This window comes from Carlito syrichta, unplaced genomic scaffold, assembly GCF_000164805.1.
Source record: "Carlito syrichta isolate Samal-C Ts95f unplaced genomic scaffold, Tarsius_syrichta-2.0.1 Scaffold305169, whole genome shotgun sequence".
NCBI classification, from domain to species: Eukaryota; Metazoa; Chordata; class Mammalia; order Primates; family Tarsiidae; genus Carlito; species Carlito syrichta.
In genome coordinates this window covers 50,559-72,441 of record NW_007249265.1, presented here as the reverse complement: position 1 = coordinate 72,441, position 21,883 = coordinate 50,559, and the positions used below count along the sequence as shown (strand labels likewise).

At 47.1% G+C, this 21,883-nt stretch overlaps 1 protein-coding gene across 1 annotated transcript in view; it reads right to left on the bottom strand.

The window, feature by feature from the left end:
- The window catches only part of GLRA4 (glycine receptor alpha 4), a 21,892-nt gene extending 5,507 nt beyond the window's left edge, over positions 1-16,385 (bottom strand). Inside the window, exons 1-8 of the mRNA XM_008061256.1 lie at positions 15,869-16,385; positions 12,383-12,513; positions 12,038-12,105; positions 11,160-11,383; positions 10,939-11,021; positions 9,013-9,153; positions 5,396-5,610; positions 505-654 (exon numbers count right to left, since the gene is read on the bottom strand). Coding sequence (XP_008059447.1) covers positions 505-654; positions 5,396-5,610; positions 9,013-9,153; positions 10,939-11,021; positions 11,160-11,383; positions 12,038-12,105; positions 12,383-12,513; positions 15,869-15,939 — 1,083 coding nt within the window. The 5' untranslated portion in view covers positions 15,940-16,385. The remainder of the gene's footprint in view (positions 1-504; positions 655-5,395; positions 5,611-9,012; positions 9,154-10,938; positions 11,022-11,159; positions 11,384-12,037; positions 12,106-12,382; positions 12,514-15,868) is intronic.
- Between the last annotated feature and the right edge of the window lie 5,498 nt (positions 16,386-21,883).

The window sequence follows — 21,883 nt, the reverse complement described above, 5'->3', positions numbered from 1 at the left end:
GGGTCTCGACCCCGCGGGCGCAGGCAATCCACTCACCTCAGCCTCCCAAAGGCGCGGGATTACAGGCTGAGCCACCGAGCCCGGCTCTTGAATTCTTAACCACCAATTAGTATATGACAGCCTGAGATACCTTCCTCCAAGGTAGGAGGAGAGCCAGGAGTAACCATTACTACTTCTGAAAGCAATCTCATATGCGCTAACTTGATCCGGTTCTAATACTAGCTAATGTATTTTCAGTGTTTATTCGGTGCCAGGCACTGTGCCTATGCTTAGTCACTCTGCTATCCCGTCTTATAGGGATGGATATCCCACTGGACAGATAAGGAAACAGAATTAAAGAGGTTAAATTACTTAGCTGTGACAAGCCTAGGGCCAGACTCTGAGGCTCCTCATTGCCTGTCTAGTCCTTGCAGCCTTGGGTTGGGTCCTAGTTTATGGGAGGAATAGTGTGGGGGAAGGAGTCCAAAGGAGGAAGGAAGTGGGCCCTTACCTAGTTGTACTCACCATACGTTGGCGCCTCTGCCTTCTTCGAAGTCTAATGAATTCCTTATGCTGACGGGAGACAAAATTGACAGCAGCATACTCCAGCAAGGCAGCGAACACAAAGAGCAGGCACACGGCCATCCAGATGTCGATTGCCTTCACATAGGACACCTACAACATTCACCAACAGAGCAATCAACCTTCTTGGAGTCCTTCCGTGGCCTATCCAGTGGATTTCCAGCCCTTATCAATTGCCTGCTGTTCTTCAGCTGTATCCAGAATTTTTTCTAGTGTTTAAAGAAGCTTTCCATGATATGTCCCATCGTCTGAAGGCCCATGTCAAAGAGCTCGGGCCACCTGTCATCATCTACCTCTCTGCACTCTCCACCCTCCACTTCTACCTGCCTTTCTTTCCTATACTTCTTTTCCTTTCTTTCCTTGTTCTTCTTGTACTTCTGCTTCTGGTTGTAATTATTCTTTTTATTCTGATCTTCTTCTGATTCTTTTCTTTCAATAAACAGCAGTGAACATGAACACTGCATTTATTTGCCCTCTGTTGTCTCCTATGGTCCTCAACCCATGGTGATAACTAGACAGGGTTAATGATTCCCATGTGAGACACCTAAGGATGCTTAAGGCCTAGAAAGGATGGATCTAAGCCAAGATTACCCAGTGAGAAGGTAGCACTAGGACTTGGGGGTTCTGGGCTTTCAATTCAGTGGCATTGCCATTTACCTGGCTGCAGACTCACTGACAGAGTAGGAGCTCCTTCTTTTCCTGTCTCCATCCCTGTTTGTCCCTTGACCCTGTGGTTGTTTTCTGCTGCTCTTTGTGAGAAGACTTACTGAGGAACTGAGCTCAGTTATGAGCTGGGGCCTCATCTCTCACCCTGGAGAGAATAAGAGGCAGGAATCCTGAAGGAGCACCACCCACCCCCTGTAAGGGCACTTGGCTAGTCGAGGCATTGTTGGCATCCACCTATCCAGTCTCTAGTACTCTCCTCTCACTACTTGTCTTGGTAGACTCTAAGTACTTTTCTCTCCCAAGTCCCTTGTAAAGATTGAACACTAGTCTCTCCTGGAACAGGGTGGTGGCTGGGTGAGGTCAGGAGGTGAGACAGACATCAGGTTTAGGAGATCCTTTCATCTCCTCAACCAGACTGCCTTTCTACATAGTTTTGAGCTGCTGAGTTCACCCTACAGGGTTCCCCAGCAGTAGCAGGATGCATGACAGGTCACTTCTATCATCAGCCTCTGCTATGCTAGGGTGCTACAGACCCCAGGTAAGGAATAGGTTTTACTTGATAAACCCTCTACCTTGGTGCTTCTTAACTGGGGACAAACAACTCTGTCCTCCTTCCTCAGGGGCACTTGGCAATGTTTAGAGACAGTTTTAGCATAATTTTTTGGGTGGTGGTTACTAGCATCTAGTAAGTAGAGGCCAAGGATGCTGCTAAACATCCTACAGTGCACAACCCCCTGCCTGACTTCCAACACACACACACACACACACACACACACACACACACACACACACACACATACATGCACAAACACACACGTGAGCATGCATACATGTATACATAGAATTATCTAGCCCCAAATGGCAATAGTGCTAAGGATGAGAAACCCTGTTCTACCTCTTTTAGGGTAATGTCACTGGGATGGTGGCAGTGGGTTACTAGGCAACTCTGATTAAGCATACCTTGGTGTCTCTACTCTGCTACCTACTAACAAGGCATCCTATTTCATTCACCGCCTCTCAGTCTCACTGTGCCCTCAAGGATGGCAAATACCTGCTATCAAGATCAATAATGAGTTAATGACTCATTTTTATAAAGGGAGGTCCATGAAGGGCTTTGGACCACCAAAGGAAAAGACACCTTGAGCACCATGGCAAAAGCCTTGTTAATGATGAATATGTCAATAATATACCTTAAACTTCTCAGGAATCTGTCCACTCACTGTCCTAGCTTGTCTGAAGGACTGCAACATTCTCTTCAATGGTCTCCTTGCATCTACTCTTGTCACTTCCAATCTGTTCTCTAAACAGCAGCCAGAATTTTGTTTCCAAAATATAAATATGATCATAATCATTCCCCTGCTTCCAACCCTTCAGTGGTTCTCCATTATTCTTATGATACAGTCTAGGCTCCCTTATCATGATGCCTTGCCTCTACCTACCTCTTCATTCTCTTTGCATCTTTTGCAATTTATGACTCTAGCACAGTGAACTATTTCAGTAGCATCTCAAGGAACCGATCTCCTCTCCTCTTTTCTCCTTTACCCAGATAAATTACTTATTCTTCAGCTTTCATTTAAGATATCACAGCCCCTGGGAAGCCTCTCCCGGTCATTCTAGACTGTGTTGGTTGTCCTGCTATGCGTGCTCAGGTTACCTACACCTTCACAGCATCCATCACATACCTGGCCCTTCCCTCCACTATACTGTGAGCTCCTCAATGGCAGGAACTGTTTCTGTCTCATTCACTGTTCTATCTCCAATGTCTAGCTGAGTGCCTGGCACACAGTAAATATTTGTTGAATGCATGAATGGCAGATGGTTTAGCAATGTGTTTGTCTCTCCTGGCTTCTGTTTGCTTTCTTTGCCCTCCTCACCACTATCTGCCTCAAGACCTGCAGGCTATTTAGATTACAGGATCTAGAGAAAATTGGGTCCTTTCTCCCTGTTGCAACTTTAAGTCTAATCTGCTAAACTTCCATTCAGCCCTTCTATTCTGCTCTGAGTCACCTGCAGTTGAGGAGATCGAGAACCTGATAAAGAGATGGTGATCAGTGCCTTTGGGTGCCCCCATAAAGGCAAAGAAACAGTGTTTTCCTGGGAACATGGAGAATGGCCACCCTTGCTGAGTTCTCTTACAAAGTAAGCCTCTGCTACTCTCATCTTGGACACTAGAGTTGTATTGGGTGGGAGGGTGTTATTGGTGTGACTTTCAGAAGCCCTGGTCTGGTCCAATCTCCTCCCTTAGGGCTTCCCAAACCTAATGTTGTACAAACTCATGAGTGAGAAGATACTCCCTGTCTTAGAGTCCCTTGCTCTGTGGGGCTGGCTAATGAGGCTATTTAGTTTGGGGTGTATGTCTGGATATTTTGCTTACTGGCTAATGAGGCCATGAAAAAGTCATTAAAATCTGATGAGAAGGCACCAAACACTGCAAACAAACAACCCTCCAACAAAGTCCATTTTTTCCAAATGAGAAAACTAAGTGATTCCTAGGAGCAGATGGATTATGTTCACTCACAGGAGGGGACCAGAAAAGGAAGTTCTCTTGGCAAGAGTAAGACATAAATTGCAATATCTTTCTGAGTTAGAGAAGAATCTTGTTGCATGGCAGAGGCAATAAACTAGGGCAGGATTCTTAGGTCTGAACTACTTTCTGCCTCTGGTCTCCATACAAGGCCACTACCAAAACACAGCCTGGCCTTGTAGCCCTTACCCAAGTCCAGCCTACTTCTCAGAGCCTTGTCACTATTCCCGTCTATCTAGGAAACACATTTGCAGGAAATGATCCCTGAAAACTTTCCCTGAAACACTGGATCCTGATCTGAGCTTTATCACTGTTTATCCCTATAGGGTGTTGGGCCACTGCAAAGGTTTTCTGACAACTCAAAAATAATCAGGGACAATCAAAGCTGCTTTAGCATCAGATCCGTCACTCAGTTTTTTCAACCCTGACACCTCGTAATTATAACAATAGTTAACATTTATTGAGCGGTCATTATGTGCCAAACACTGTTCTGTTTGTTGATACATGATTTATTTTTTGCAATAACCTTATGGAAGAGGCAATATTCTTATTCCAATGTTATAGGTGAAGAGATTAAGAAATTAAGGAATTTACCCAAGGTCACACTATTAGTAGATGATGAGCCAGGGACTCAAACCCAAATCTGCCTGACTCCAACCTCCTCATTTTAACCACCACTCCCTCCATACAGAAAATTCATAAATTCACCATGGATGTTCCAGATTATTCCCTGTGTAAGTCCCCTGTAAAATGTCTTATTAGGAACAAGCACTGCGAGATGAGAGATCACAGGACTTGGTTCCCAATAAACCAAAGCAAGAGAAAATATGTTCACAGTAAGACCCACATGGAACTGTGGTATTTTTGTTTCCCATCATTTCTCCATGACCAAGTGCAGTGTCTGGTACATAGCACATGCTCAATAAATATTTATTGAATGAATAAATAGCTTTGCTCCCTGACATGCTCAGAGTCTTGCTGACTGTAAGGACTTTGAAGTGACCTCTATGTTCCCTACATGAAGACATGAAGCAGGAAGAATCTGTGCCCAGTCCCATCAGCACAAATCTTCCTGTGTAATCAAAATATCACCAAGTCCCAGACAATCAGAGTCCACTGACTTTAACTGCTATTTACTACCTCAAAGTTTTCTCATCCCAAAAGAATAGGCACTGTCACTAGATCTCTTTGTAATAGTATCTGATTTCTGATATAGTAAGAGGACAGAAATTGGTTCAAAATTCTGATATTCCTTTGATTGTTTCTTGTGGGGCATGACCTTGAGAAGATCATTTTACCTCTCTGGGCTGTATTCTCCTCATCTGTACCACAAGAGAGTGAGTCTTTCTATTTGCTAAGTGTCTTTTGACCTTGAATATGCTAGTATTTCCTGAAGAAAGTCAAAGTAGGTAAGGCACTGTCTCTACTCATTCCCTAGCCAGACAGCATCCTTAACCCCAATGCTCTATGTTGTTAGCAATGTTATTAGCAATATGTTGTAGGGGGAAAAGATAATGCAAGACACCAGCTCTTGCTCAATGGCACTTCTCAACCTTAAATCCAAGGTAAATAATGAGCAGAAAATTGGATGAATGGAAAATGGGGAGCTCTATCGCAAGCAAGTTCCCTTGCATGTCTCTTCACCTTGGGCAAAGAGGCCCGGGAGCCAGAGCTCTGGGTGGTCATGGTGAGCACTGTGGTGATGCCCAGTCCCACACGGGCGGGGGCAGCATCCATGTTGATCCAGAAGGAGACCCAGGACAGGATAACGATGAGTAGGCTGGGGATGTACATCTGAATCAGATAGTAGCCCATCTGCCGTTCCAAGTGAAACTTTACCTCAATACAGGTGAATTTCCCTGCAAGGAAAGAGATGAGGTATCAGACCCCAGATCCCCAGCCTGCAGCTCAGCCTGAGGGAACTAGGGCCAGACAAGGGCAGCCCAATTAACCTCTGCTGACCAATCTCTGGGCCAATAAGTAACTTGGCACAGACTATAAGGACTATCATTTTGATAGGCATTGCCAGATATATGTACTAAGGAAGCTCTCAGAGTGACCATCAAAGACTTGGTCTCTTGCTCCCAGCACTTTCATTTCCAGCAGAAGGCCCTTCATATGACAACACAGCAAAAGGATAAAGAGCAGGAGGTCTCCAGAGTCAGACTGCCTGTGTTTGAATACTGAACCTTCCACTTGTTAGCTCTGTGGCCTTGGGCAAACACCCAAGCTTTCTGAGTTTCAGTTTCCTTACCTGTAAAACAGAGTAATAACAATACCAACTCCATCACTGGGTTATTGGAAAAATTAAATGAGATAGTGTAGTTAAGGTGTTGAGCACATAGATAGCTGTTACTATTGTTGTCATTATGAACAAGGCAATGAGCTTAAACTCCATTCAGATCTCAGCAGCCTTGCTCACACTTGCTAGTACCCCAGAAACTCTCTAGCAACAATTCACTGGAATAAACACTGCCTGTGTCTTAAGCAAGTGAGAAGAGCCAGATAGTAAACATCTGGAAACAATGCCCAACAGAGACTAGCTCTGGACAGTGGGCAGCAGGTTCTAATGAGGTATCAGGCAGCAGCACTCTATTCCACCAACAAAAAGTGCATTGGCCCCAGGCACATGGGCCAATGCTCTGCTTCCCCTGCCAGCCTTCACTTTACTCTGCTTTCCATAGCCCCAGGGCTAAGAAAACACTAGCTCAGAGCTTCTCTCAAAGGCAGGGGTTTAGGATAATCTAAGCAAAAAAGAGAGGATTGTTATTTTATTCTAGCCAAGGTTTAGTCTTATCAAGCCTACCCGGTTCGACAAGGACAGTGGTTTCATCAATGACTGATTAAGGCTTGGACATGCTGCATGATGATGTGACCTCTTACTATTCCCTGAATCCACTTCACCTCACTCTATCCTGGGCTTCTTGTACCCAGATTTTCTTTCCCTTCTTTCCTTTTTTTTTCAATAGCAGTTTTGCTCTTAATTACAAAATTAACACTTGTCTAATACAGAAAAAATGAGAAGAAATAATATTCATAAACTCACATTTTTCAAACCCTTGCCAAATGACCTGATTTTGTACACTTTATCTTATTTAATCCTGTAGCAATTCTTTGGGGCAAGTAAAATTATTATCTCTCATATTACAGATAGGGATACCGAAGTATGATGAGATTAAGTTATGTTTCTCCAGGGCATTCAGCTAGTAAACAATGGAGCCAGAATCCAAACTCAGCTCTATCTGTCTCCAAAGATCTTGTTCTTATCCATTATAACATATTACTTTAGAAATATTTTGTGCTGTTTCCTTCCAGGGTTTTAAAATGCATGTTTTGAGCCGGGCTTGGTGGCTCAGCCTGTAATCCCAGCACTTTGGGAGGCTGAGGTGAGTGGATTGCCTGAACCCGCGGGTTTGAGACCCGCCTGGGCAGCTTGGTGAGACCTCATCTCTACAATAAATAAAAAATTAGCCGGGCGTGGTAGCACGTGCCTGTAATTCCAGCTACTTGGAAGGCTGAGGTGGAAGGATCGCCGGAGCCCAGCAGGTCGAGGCTGAGGTGGCTGGGAGCAGCCACTGCACTCCGGTCTGGGTGACAGTGAGACTCCAACTCAAAAAAAAAAATGCATGTTTTTGGTTTGTTTCTTTTACCACAGTATAATCATACATCATTCAGAGTGTATACAACTCTGAATCTTACCTTTTTTCATTTGTACTTTCCTGTGTTGATATAAGCACCTTGTAAATATCTTTTTTAATGTCTGCATACTATTCCACCAAGCAGATGCACTATGTAATGTACTTAACCTCTGCCCTATTGGTGAATATTTAATACAGTTTCAAGTTTTTGTGAGTATAAATAGCGACCCAGGAGACCCCTTGGGCTCTAAGGTCAATGTGATATTTTGGAATATTTTCTTATAATACATTCCAAGGAGTGGGATTCCTGGCTAAATAAGTAAGAAAAAAATTTAATTTCTAGACTAAAGTTTCTCAAAGTATGTCCTCTGGACCACCTGCATCAGAATCCTTGGGATGCTTGTTAAAATGTAGATTTCTGGGCTGGGCACAGTGACTCAAGCCTATAATCCCAGCACTTTTGGGAGGTCGAGGTAAGGGGATTGCCTGAGCCCAAGGGTTTGAGACCAGCCTGGGCAACTGCACGAGACCTCATCTCTACAATAAATCAAAAAATTAGCCGGGTGTGGTAGTGCACACCTGTAGTTCCAGCTACTTGGAAGGCTGAGGTGGAAGGCTCTCCAGAGCCCAGCAGGTCGATACTGGGATGGCCGTGAGTGCGTTACTGCACTCCAGCCTGGGCAACAGAGTGAGATTCCAACTCAAAAAAAAAAATAAATGCAGATTTCTGGGCATCACTACAACCATAAGTAATCAGAATCTCTGAGAGGAAGAGTCTAGAAATAAACATTTTAACAGATTCTCCATTATGCACACCAAAGTTTGAAAACAACTTTGTTTTTATCCCCCCTGAGAAGGTTATACCAATTTCTACTCCCATCTGCATTTTCTAAATGGCCTTTTCCTCTTCCCACTCCCCACACCTCACATATATGCAAACACATATTCATGGGGTGGCACCCAAAGCATGTCAGCATCCTATGGGAGGGACCTGGGATCTTCCCAATATAGCCCATTGCTTCTATCTCAGGTCTAGAGCCAAATTGCCAGGGGAAATGAGGAGCCAGTAACTCTTAGAGAAGCTGCAGGGGCAGATGCTCAAAACTGGAAAAGCTGCCCTTTCCCACTTCCTGGCTTATGTTTCACACCTAGAGAAACAAACCAGTTCGGTGAGAGCTGGGCAGTGGTGGTGGCAGCTGGAGGTGTGGACTTTAAGCTGCTGGCTGCCCTCTGGCCTGTTCCCTCCTTGTTCACAGTTCACACAGCCACAGACTACTCCCAAATGCGGATTCCCCTGCTTCCATCCAAAGCTGGCTCCTGCCACTCACTGCTATTTGCTCTGCAGTAGGGACAAGAACATGAACTTTAGAGTTAGACATACCTGGATTTGAATTCAAAATCTGCCATTTACTAGCTGTGTGACTTGGACAACTCTTAGAACTTCAGTTTTCTCTTTCTGAAAAATGGTGTTGATAATTGCTATCATGATGAGATAGGTATGTGAAGCTTGGCACAATAACTGGCATAGACTGGGCCTTCAATAGAGGCTAGCTGTCTTGTCCCCTTGCCACTCACCTGAAAGTTCTCCTGTGACTCACAGTCAGTAAAGATCCTGGTTTTTACCTGTGTTGTAGTGCTTGGTACAATAGCCTAGATCCTTCTCATCCCGCAAGATAAACTGGGGCAGAGTCAGCCCCTCAGCCACTTGGACGGCAGGAGCATCTTCCAGCCACTCAAACACGAGGTCATTCATGGTGTAGCCAACTGAAAGTGACAGAGATGGTAGAGGGCTGCAGAGTGTGGGTGCTGGGTGGGGGTAGAGATAGGGTCAGAACTGGCACGTGAGAACAGATAAGGAATAAGGCTTGGGATTTAGGAGAGTCATGCTCATCTTGGAAAGGAAAATTTTCTGAAGAGGATACTGGTCAGTTATCTCATGGGCTCATCCTAAGTGGGTAAGTAAGTTGGGAAGATACCAGACTCTTCTCCTACCCAGTTCTCAAGTTCGAGAAAGGCCCAAAGAGAAATTATTCTGGCAGACCTAGAAAGCAGGTCAAGAGGGTTGGAAAGATGTCAAGGAACCCAGCTGGGAGCCTCCTGCCATATCTCAAGCCCAGGGGAGTAAGCATGTGTACTAAACACATGTCTTGAGCAGAGCCAGCCTCAGAGCCAGGGCTTCTGCCACCTTACCTCAGGGAAGACAGAGCTATTTATATCCTGCCAGTCATGCATAGGACAATGTGCATACCACAGACTCCTAGCCAGAGCCTTGAATTGGGGCAAATTAAGAGCTAATATCTGAACATGCCAGGTTGCTCACAGATAGCTTAGCAGTCCATGAAGGCTCACATCACGTATATGACCAATTTGCACATGTCAGGAACAGATGGGAGCAGAAACACTAAGGCTCACAGACGTTAAATGTGAAGCTTTGACCCAGAGTAGCTGTGTAACATTGGGTAAATCATTTCCTGTCTTTAAAATGGCGATAGCCTAAGCAACATAGTGAGACCCTGTATCTACAAAAAAGAAAAATTAGCCAAGTGTGGTGGTGAGAGTCTGTAGTCCTAGCTACTAAGGAAGCTGAGACGGGAGGCCCACTTAAGCTTAGGAGTTAGAGGCTACAGTGAGCTATGATCACACCACTGCACTCCAGCCTGGGTGACACAATGAGACCCTGTCTCAAACAAAACAAACAAACAAATAAATGTGGGGTAATAGTAACTGTTCTCATTTTTCAGAGTTACTATGAAGGGGCAATGAGATTCTAGATATAAAAGTGATTTATGAATTCTAAAAAGCTGATCACATAAGACACATTCTCTTCATCACAGTTATATTCTGAAAACAGCTTTACAAGCCTTCTTCTCTGAACTTCACTTGGATGTCTCCTGATTTCACAGGCTCTCCTCACCCAGGAGATGGGGAAGCAATGGAAACAGATGATGGTCCAACCTTGTCATCCTTCAACTCCTCTGCACTTTGGACAACTCCTACAGGCTGGCATTCCTGCCATAGAAGAGCCCTTGGCTGACCTCTCCATTCTAGGCACTGTCCTGTACCTAGCACTGTCCATTTCTACCTCTCTACAAAGTTATCTATGCTCATGGGAAATAAGGGTTTAAAGAGTGCTCCCACACTGCCCACTCTGATGTTTTTGTAGGCATCTGCAAAGTTTTAACTCAGGGAGAGTAAAGATAGAACTATTTCAGGCACTGTGAGAGGCGACATACATTTGGGTGGAGGAGGTGCCTCTCAAATCACCCCCCTACAACCGGCACAAGCACATTTGTGTATAAAGCTGGTACATCCCTATTCCCCAGACCTGTAGAACAGCCAGACTAGCAAATAGTATGGGGATGGAAAAACAAACTGGGCTGCGGGTTAAAGAGCCTTGGCTTCTAGTCTCATCTGTGCCAAGAATTGACTGGATGTGCTTGGGTAGTCCCTCCCCACTCTGAGTAGCCCTTTGCTTGACTGGAATATCATGGGATGGGTTAACTAGTTGATATTCCAGGCCTTGCTCTGTGACTCTTTAGAAACACTTACAGCTCTCCAGCTGCATTGTGCAGGTCTGGATGTCCATGGGGAAATTCTTGAGGTCCATCGGGCAGGACAGAATGAGGGTCAACCTGGTGGTAACAATAAGAAAGAAGTGACATTGGCATACTGGGGCCTAGCAAGTACAGAGGAACACTCCTCCCACCCATCAACCTCCATCTGGCTTCCTCCCCTTGATGCAAACTCTCCTGGCCATCCACCAGGTGCACCTGATGCTGTAGAGCACATTCCCATTCTTGAAGATGCGCAGTAACTTGTTGTCCGTGGTCACCTCATGGAAGTTGGCACCTTTCTCATTGGCAAAGAACAGGTCTGGCTTCCAGATAGAGTCCAGCATAGAGGGATCAAGGTCCAGAGAGTCATCAGGATATTCTCGGTAGGCCAGGCGTGGGTCATTCCACTGCTGCCGCAAGAAGACATTCACCCGGTAGTCCTGGAAGGGTACAGAGATGGGCCCATCAGAGGCAGTGTTATTCCCAGGGGTTTAGCAAACCTGCTTGGGCAGGAGGGCCATGAGGAGAAAATGTTGGGAGCACCTATCAGGGGCAGTGGACATTTTCCACTGGAGAAGAAAGAAGCCTGCCTTGGGCTGATATGGCAAAGATGAGTGGGGAAAATCACCTATTTAAGTACTTACAATGTGGCAGCCTCTCTGCTAAATGTGGTTTAAATATGCATCATCTCATGTAAATCTCACACCAACCTCGTAAGGAGGGTGCTGTCATGATCTCCATGTTACAGATGAGGAAACTGAGACAAAGATAGATTTAAGTAACCTGCCTAAGTGAAAATAGCTATTAGATGGTGAAGTCAGGATTTGAACCCAGGTGTGTCTGATTCCAAAGCCTGGGCTCTGCACCAAGCTATTTCACATGTTTGACCACCTGCTCTTAGGCTAGTCTGTCTTTAGCCATGGAGATTCGGGACTAGGGAAAAATGTCCTCCCAGTGACCAACTTCAGACACCCCATGGCTTTAGCCATGACCACGAAACAGGGACAGGACAGCAGAGGGAGGCAGTACTTGCTATCTTGTGGGCTTCTCCCATTTTCACTAGAATGGAAGTAAGGAACAGGGAGATCCCTTACCATGGTGGTCTCAGTGACAGAGCCGAAACTGTTGATGAAGATGTTGCAGGTCACATTCACAGGTGGGCCTAAGGGTAGCAAAGCACAGCCCATGGGCAGAGCATTCCAGGAGGCTGGGAGCAGGTTCCAGAACTCCCTTCCTGAGCTTCAGGTTAGGGCACTGCTGGGAGAAAGCAGTGCCAGTACACAGGCTTATGGACAATGGGGAAAAAAGACTCCTTCTGAGCTGTCAAAACCCTAGCCCTCCAGCCTTCTTTCTTTGGGGCAGGCAATAGTAGCTGGCTGGGTAGTGTGCCCCCAAAAGTGGTGGGTAGGGAGGGGTTTTGTAGGATGAAAGTTTCTTACCTTTAAAATTGGGCCGAATCCTAGCATCATATCCAGATGTTCGCCCCATAAGCTTGTCTAGGAAATCAGAAGGGGACATGGGCTGGGACCCCTTGTTTCCAGATTTGACTTCCTCTTTTGCCAAGGCCACCCTGAACAGGAGAGGTAAAGAAGTCTGAGGCCAGTTGTATTCTGCATTTAACCCAGACTCTCTCAATCCTCATCCCCATTAGTCAGGAGAATGAGAGACGATGTGTCTCTGGGTGCCATTTGCAAAACGAGGAGAACAAAAACAACCATAAGCTAACATGGCAGCTCACCAGTTAGTACAATAAAAGTGCTTTCACACAGATTAGATCTTTTTGCCCTCACAATTCTCAGCGGGATGAGAGTGAAGAGTATTATTTCCATTTTACAGATAAGAAAACTGAGGCTTCAAAAGAAGGAGTGACTTGTCCAAAGTCTCAGAGCTAGTGAGTGACAGAGTCAGGACTCAGACTTTGGGCTGAGACCTCATCCGATATTCTCTTTCTGAAGGTGCTTTGAAAGCACTCAAAGAAGAGTGATGTCTCACTAGAAATAATGTGGCCATTGTAATGTTTTCCCCTTCTGGCCAAGGATGGAAAGGGATCACAGACAACTTGCATCCCTGAGAGTTGGTTTTAGTCACTTGGGCTTCATGCTGGGCTGTTTAGGATTTAGATTCCAGCTTCTAAACTGAGGGCAGTGGCTCTTGCCTGTAATCCCAGCACTTTGGCAGGCGGAGGCAAGAAGATTGCCTGAGCCCATGGGTTCAAGACCAGTCTGGGCAACATGGCGAGACTTCATCTCTACAATAAATGAAAAAATTAGCCAGGCATGGTGGTGCACGCCTGTAGTTCCAGCTGCTTGGAAGGCTGAAGCGGAAGGATTGCCTGAGCCCAGCAGGTCGAGGCTGAGGTGGCCATGAGCATGACACTGAACTCCAGCCTGGGCGACTGAGTGGGACTCTGACTCAAAAAAACAGGAAGCCATTTTAGTTTTAGTTCAGGGCAATGGCTGCTGCAGGCAGGTAGACTAGTTTTGGCAACTATGGTGGGGAAGCAGTGCTCTAGGAGCACAGGAAAGCCTCCCAGTAGGGTGGACATACTGAGGTCAACTTCTATCTTGTTCTCTCAGCTTGATTTTGAGGAAGGGGCCTGTGTGCTTCGGCCCAGCCAGCCCCCTACTCCCCTGATGAGTTTCCCTCTAAGAGCAGCAAAGCCCCTTCTACATGCCTGCTTACCAGTGTACCAACTAACAGACTGGGACCCAGGAGCTCAGCAAAGTCTTGGGGGCAGGGGTGGAGCTCAGGGCTAAGCTCAGGCTAGATTCTTGGCTTAGCTAGGCACTTCCTGCCCCCTCCTGTGTCATTGCTGTGCCAGGGTGCTACAGTTGGCTCCACTGCTGCCACTGCTGCTGCTGTACTGTGGGGCTGGGTGGCAGGGTGACTGCTGGCCTGCTGGGGCCTAGTCTCCTTTGAGCCGGCAGGTCTCTCTATCCCAGTAAATCTATGCAGCAGCCAGTGACTGATAGAATAATAAAAATAGCTAAGGCACCATAATAAATGCTTTCTATACCTTGTCTAGTTTAGTTCTCACATTGGTCCTCTCAGATAAGCCTTGTGAGTATCTCCATTAGATAAATTAGGAAACTGAGAATCATCAGGGTAAAGTGACTTCATGATCATATACATAGTGAGTGGTGAAGCCATGATTCAAACCCAGAGCTACTGACTTCAAAACAAGATGTATCCACCATACCATCATGATGCAGACAGCACAGAATGGGCTGCCAAGGAACCAGAGTTGGAGAAGGTCAATGGGAGCCCCACTCTAACCTCCTAGAATCCTGCCTTCTTGAATCCCCCAAGCAAGAGGAAGTACTTACCCTAGGGACAGTGACCACCTTGGCCCCCAGCAGGGGCTGCTAGAGCAGGTGGCCTAGGCAGGCTCTGAAAATTCTAAGGAGGCTGGTGGTGGTGCTGGAGCAAGCAGAAGTTTGTGGCTTCACCACAGGATGTCCACGCCAGCCAGGTGCTACTGCTGCTGGCCACCTGCCACCTGCCTGCTGGGAGGTCACATGGCCCTGCACATGAAGAAATCGGACCCTCCCCATGGTCCTCAGCCTCACTCTCAGGTCACCTCTCCAGCTAGTCCCAGTCCTAGGACTCTGGGACAGGCTGTGGGCTCAGCTGTCTTGGACCTCAACCTCAGATGAACCCCCTTTTCTGGGGCTGCCTTGTCTGAGGACCTGAGAGCTGTGACTGTGTGCAGCCGCTTCTCCCTTCTTTCATTCCTGGAAAGTTCTGAACACTAGCAGAACCTAGGAGGATCCAGAGTTGACAACCATTCTCATGTAAAGCCTGGGGTAGGGTGGGGGCCGAACTCTGATTCTGTTGCTGGGTACCTGAGTGACCTTGGACAGGTCATTTTCCCTCTCTAGGCCTCAGTTTCCATATGTACAATAAGGGACTTGGATTCCAGATCCTCTAAGATCCCATCTTGCTCTGCCTCCACTCTCCAAGCTCTAGTGGGAATTCTGCCACTGGAGCTTGAGCCTTGAGGAAGCCTTCCCTCCAGGAGGCCCAGCAAGGCCCAGCTGGATGTTTCCCTCTGCCTGCATCCTCCTGTCAACTCCAACAGAGCTGCCATTCCACTGTGAGCTGTTTTTCACTCTTCAGAAGTTTTCTTCTCTATGTTGCATCTCTGCCAGTCTGCCAGATAATGTGTCTGTAAGCAATGGGACAGGAGGCTCCTCAGAGGCAAGCAGCCCTGAGGTGCTTCTTGAATTAAAAAAAAGGACGAGGAAGATACTGAGGTGGCGCTTATCCCCTCCACCTTGGAAGGCACTCCTCTTATGGCCAGGTCAACCCAAGACACAGTCATCTTTCCTGCTCAGCTCACCTTGCCAACCTAGACTGGCTCCTGGTCTAATGAGAATGGGGTAATTGGTGGGGAGACATTTACAGGGAGCCCAAATCATGTCTTGTCTGCAAGCCCAGGAAATAACTGCTACTCGGTTCCCCTGGCGAAGATGGTGAGTGGTCATGTGTACACAGGTAGAGTGATTGTAGAGGGTCAAGGTTTGGCCAGCCCAGTTCCATCCTGATGTGATCTTGGGGCAAACCTCTGCTAGTTGAAGCCTTTTGGGCAGGCAGCTGACAGATGCTGCTGTCATTTTTAGGGATCTGAGTGGTGTGTGACCCAGTCGACAGGGAAACAGGGTTGGGTGGCAGGACAGACAGCCTCCATTCTGGGGCTCAGCTACCTAACCCCTGCCCGGATCTAAGAAACTCCCACCCATGAGAAGCCTTCCCACAAGCACTGAGGCCTTGCCCTCTCTAATGAAAATCTCCTGGGTCCTAAATGGGGGAGTGTGTTCTCCCACAGAGCTCTCCAGATGCAGGTTTTGTGCAAACTTAGAGGAAACTGTGCCAACCCCAGCTGCCCCTGGCCCAGTGTTTGCATGCACCTCCACTCAACTCACCTGAGGAGGACCTGCCCTGGCAGGGTCCAGAGGAGAAGGAAGGAGAGAGTTGCAGGAACAAGAGATGTCATTCCGTAGGGATCCTGGAGCCCCTTCTCAGCCTGGTTGCCAATGTGAGAGGGGATATTCCTGCAGGAACACCAAAAGTACAGAGCCTTTCTCCAACTTGGGCTGTTCGCAAGGAGCCTGTGGGGCTGGGCTAGGAGTTGCGCTCTCTCTTCTCTTCTTTCTCTTCTCCTCTGCCCTGCCTTATCAGTCAGGGGCCAGAGCTATTCCCCTGGAAACAATCCTGACACAGACAAGACAACCCTATCGACTCCTGCTTGAGATCTCCTTGGGCTCCGGAGGCCCTCAGCCTGCAGGCCGGGAGCTAGAAAGGATTCTCTTTGGGCAGCAATCACTCTCCAAACCCTGGAGAGTCTTGGAGAGGAGGGAGGAGGGAAATGGTAGAAAGATGTTTCCCTCCCTCCCACCTCCCCCCCAGATGCACCCTCCGAAAGCAGCAATTTAAAGGCACAGTCGGCAGCAGCTGGAGTGGGGTTCAGAGCGTGTCTCTGTGCTTGGGAGGAGCTTGAGCTGCCGCTGCTGTTTGGGGAGGGCTGAAGGTGTTCTATCCCGCCTCTAACTCTCTCCAGCTGAAGGGGCACATGTAGGCCCTCCACCCACTACCCCCCAGTGGCTTTCCTTTTAGCCTGGAGCCAAGCTGGGGCCCAACAGGAAAGTCCTAATGCTTTTTATAAGGGAAAAGGACCTGAGAAGGTTTAGGTGGAGCCATTAGGTATTCTCAAGCTGACTGCTTCGGGTCTGAGAGGCAGCGAGGAAGAGGCTGAGGGCAGGGGCAGCTTTCTCCCAGCTCTCTGGATAGAGGCATAGAGGATGGACGATAAGGAGGGACTTCGGAGTTCTCTTCGTGTGTGGTCTGCCTACTTGACAGTTTGTCTGTCCCCATTCCCCTTCAGCCATTTTCCTGCTTGCTTCCCTCAGTCAGGTTGGCTCTGGTGGGCTTGGGGCCCTCTGTAGCTCTCAGAATCCCTCTTCCCTGCCACTCCTTCCCCAGTCTGGCTCATGGGAAAAGATGGCAGGGCTGGGACACAGCAGGTTTTGCAGACTTTAGAGGTATCGCAGCCCCCCCCCCCCCCCCCCCCCCACCCAGTGACCTAACAGGCCTCAGCCCACGATGGAGGAGAGAGGCAGAGGGGTGACTGGCCCCCTCCCTTGCCTTCTGCACATTTACTTACAGCATCCAGGTGCTTCGATAGCTCCATTTTCTCTTCTCTGATGCTTCCCCAAACGTTCCCAAGCTGTCACTAAACAGCTCTGGGACTCTCCCTCCCCCCACCCTCAGCGCTCTCCGGTTCTCCTTTTTTCTCCACTCTCCTCCTCTCTTCTCCCTTCCTAGCAGTTTTCCTTCATCTGTCCTCTCTCTATCTCTATCTCCAATCTCCCTCCCTGCTTTTTCTGTGTCTCTTCTTCTGTCTGTCTCTTCTTTCTTCCTCACTTTTTCTCTATCCCCATTTTCTCTCTCCACCTCCCCTTTATCTTCACTCTCTCACTCTCTCCTCCAAAATGATAGAAGGAGAAACCAAAGGGTTTTGTTTCTTCTTTAGGAGGAAGTGCTCCCACTAGCTCTCCTGAGTTCTGACCATGTGCCGGGCGAGGGGTTAGTGTTACCTTCCAAGTGTCAACCCCAGAGTTGACTGCAGCCTCCCCAACCCTGTCTGAGAGGGTTTGAGGGGATTGGAAGTTCTTCTATGGGGACAACTGGCTATATCGAGGGATTAATAACAAGACCACCATGGGTAGAACCTGTGTTGTAGCTCCCTTTTAGCTGTGTTACTATTAAGAAAAAGGAATTTTTAAACCACAAATGAAAGGGAAAGAAGTGAATTTTAAAGAATCCACACTAAAATATTGATGGGGGAGATAGGCTTGTGGCATTGGACTGAGAATATTGCAAGTGTCAAATGATGGCTGTATGGTCAGTCACTGCAGAACACCAGTTATCCTAAAACGTCTTTAGCCGCCCTTTCACCTTCTCACTCTCCCTCCTTGTTTCCTTTAAGTGCCACAATTACCATTTCATGGGCTGGAACTGAGCCTTACAGGACCTCTCAGGGCAGAGCTCAGGGCTGGGGAGCTGTGGTGGGAGGGAGTGGCGCTTGTCTCCTCTGTGTAACTCACTCCCTCTGGCAAACCTAATCATGTCACTTCAGTTCAACAGTTTCCCATTGCTCTCAGGCTGCAGCCTTAGGCCATGCATGATCTGGTCACTCTGCTGGTTCTACAGATGCATTTAGAGTCGCCTATAATCTCCCCAGCTTTCTGGCATTTTTGCATGTTGTTTTCCTCTTGCAAAGTATTCTTGCTTCTGCTCTTACCCTTCTGGACTGAGTTTTGTAGTCACTTTGTCAAGGGAGGCTTCTGGAACTGCCTCCATGCCTCTCTGGTCTGGGTTAGGATACTCTCCAATGTGTTCCCACAGGACCCTCACCTTCCCCCTTCATAGTTCCCTGTCACACTGTGTCACAATTGCCAGTTTACTTGCCTCTCTCCCCTACTCTGTCATGAGCTCCCTGAGAGCAGAGACACACCACCCACCAAATCCCCCAGCACTATAGGCAGTTAGTGAACATTTGTTAAAAGATTCAGGGGCACCCCGGGATACTTCCTCAAGCTCAGTGCCTCTGCATCTCTCTCTGTCAAACAAGAATGATAAGTGTGACACACAGAGAAAGGACAGCATGAAGTAATGGTAACAAGGAGAAATGAGAAAGCAGTTTTTATTCCCTTATCACTTAGGCCTATGGTTTCACACTCAGTCATCTGGAATCCTTGGCTAATGAAAGGTATAGGCCCCTGGGGACCAGTCCATTGTCTTGGGTCTCACTTCCTATGTGCCTGATGGGATCCCTGAGTGCTGAGATCATAGCAGGGTCAGCTTCCTGGAGGAAAGATCCTTTCTTGTAAGAGGCTGCAGCAATGACCAAATGTCTAGCTGACATGATTAAGAGATACAGTTTTCCTAGGGTGCTGGAAGCAGACTCTTTGGGTAGAGAAGGGAAGAACGGAGGCAAAGAATGGTGTAAGCTGCACTAGGAATTGACAAGCAGCAGAAGAGATGCTCATTGGAAGAGTTCCTACCACCAACAATAAGCTACCTGCTCCGAAGATGACCTCAGTATCTCCTATTGTGGGAAGGGTACAAGGTTGTATCCAGTCCTGCCCCCATAACCCTTTTCTTTTCTCATTACCAAACTATGGTGTATATGCACCTCCATGTTCCAAAATGTATTGCACCCTTTTCCTGTTTTGCAATTGGCTACCACACTCATCTGAGAACTGGCTTTAGGCAGTGCTGAGGTTGTGCAGTAGCTACAATAGGCAAAATGTTTTTCAGAATGAAAGGTATTATATTGTCATGAAAAAACTACCAAGTTGCTAAGAATGGATTAAGCATATTTTTATAAATGCTTCATTCCAGGAAAAATCTGTCACATTTCAGCCCTATGAAAGAAAAATTGCAACTGTGCCCTAGCAGCATGTCTGTGTTGGGTCGGTCAGATATTGTTTGGTAAATTCAGTGACTTCTAGAGCTGCATTTTGGGGGGCAAAGCTGGAAAATCATTTGGCATACCTTCCTGGATTCAATTCCAATTACCCAGATGGTATGGCCCACATATTGCTTATCCTCGAAAGGCAGGCTGTGTTACCTAATCTGAGAAAACTCTCAGAGCTTTAGCTACTTTTCAAAAGTATTGGTGTAAAAAGCTGGAGGGGGGTTGAAATAAAAGACAGACGCCTTTTAAAAAATCTGCTGACGATGACCGTGGCATTTCAGTTGGATCTCTAAGGAGCAAGGCTGCATCTTTTTGCTGCGTGTGAATTTTTCTTTTCAGGGTTATTTTCAACTTCCAAGGATATGACAGTTTACTTGAAAGTGAAGACTCAACTTCTGGTGCTCAGGAGCATTGATGGCAGAGACAGGAGGCCCTTTAGCCCTCCAGACTTAAGGAGATAGTGGAGTGTATGTGTGGCCAGTAGTGGTGGTGGGAATTTCACAGTCCTAGACTCAGTGGGAGGAAGGAAGAACAAAATGGCAGATGTGTCAGACACATTCACTGCTCTCCTGACTTTTGGAAGTGACTGGTTCAGGTCCGATGCTTCAAATATTTGGCTTCCTTCTTTTTATGGAATACTTCAAGTTTGAGTTTTGCAAATAAAACTTGGGTTGTCTGAACTTGGGGGAGGCCTGTGGAGGGGTGAACTGAACTCCTCCTAGTCTCTATAGACAAACCAAGTATCAGCACCAGGATAGCACCAGTGAGCAACAGTCCTGGCTCTGTTGCTGGGCTCTCTTTTCCATGTCCAGGGAACAACAAAGTGGCAGTAGTCCAGGTAGGGATGGAATAGTGACTAGCACCCAGGTATGCATCATTTCTTCCCTGCTGGACCTTCAGAATCATTACTCATCCCATTAGCCACTTGAGAGCAATTCCCTAGCTGTACGAAGAGGTTCATTAAGGTTGCCACAGAATTTGCATTGATTCTCCTTGTCTCTTGGCTCTCATAACTCTGTAAACATTCTCATAACTCTGTAACATTGTTCGGGGATAATAGGATCATGTCACGCCTCTCCTCAAAGGTAAATTTGTTTTTGCTTGTGATCATGTTCATGAATATCTTATTTTATTCATTTGAGGATTGTGATAATCCATGCCATGTAAGGCATGAAGCCTGCACATAACATAAAGGAAACAGACCTTGGAAAAATGAATAAATATTTACTGTATGGAATGAATTACTTTTCTACTAATTCATGCATGTGTTCAACAAATATTTATCGAATGCAAAACATATGCTGGATGTTCTTATTGCTGGAGATACAATAATGAACAAAGCGGATGAAGTCCGTGCCCTCATGTAGCTTACATTCTAGTGGGTCACGTGCAATTCCTTCCAAAGAAGGCTTCTGTGGCCAGGCTCGGTGGCTCAGCCTGTAATCCCAGCACTTTGGGAGGCTGAGACAAGTGGCTTGCCTGAGCCCACGGGTTCAAGACCCACCTGGGCAACTTGGCAAGCCCTCGTCTCCACAATAAAATAAAAAATTAGCCGGGCGTGGTAGTGTGCGCCTGTAGTTCCAGCTACTTGGAAGGCTGAGGCGGAAGGATCGCCGGAGCCCAGCAGGTCGAGGCTGCGGTGGCCGGGAGTGGCCACTTCACTCCAGTCTGGGTGACAGAGTGAGACTCCAACTCAAAAAAAAAAAAAAAAAAAAGAAGAAGGCTTCTGCGTGGGTCATCAGCAGTGTCCCAGGGCCTGAGTGCCTCTCACAGCATTTAAATAGGGCATTTATTACATGCCTCGAAACAGACTATTTTTCAGCAGGCAGTAACGAGCTTCATTCCCATCTATCCCAGAATCTGTCTGTGAGTCACATCGCACAGGTCGACACCTGCTAGACACCCTCCCAAGAAGCTTATCCTCCAGTAATCCAACCTTACAGAACACGCATGCTCGAGTTCCATGATTATCTCTGGTGGTGCATACATATTCGCCTGCAACTGCTAATAAGCACCTTTCTCACTAGGAGAGTGAGTTGGGATTTACAGCACTCTTAACTGTCGTGCTTCTCTGAGTGGTCTCTCATTATTTGGGCTCTTTCCCTCCTCCCTCCCTCCCTCCCTTCTTCCCTCTCTCCCTTCCTTTTTCTCTCTTCCCTTTACCCCTTCTTTCCTCCCTCCCTTTTCTCTTTTCTTTCCATTTGTCTTTCTGTCTGTCCTGTCTTCTGTGTTTCTTTTTTTGAGTTTATCATGAATAAATTCAATGTCTGCTGTAATAAGATGATAGACGCTAAAGTAAGGAAAAGTTTGGTTAGGGACTACATAGAATTGTGCAGCCGGGCTCGGTGGCTCAGCCTGTAATTCCGCACCTTTGGGAGGCTGAGGTGAATGGATTGCTTGAGCCTGTGGGTTCGAGACCCACCTGGGCAGCGAGACCTCATCTCTACAATAAATCAAA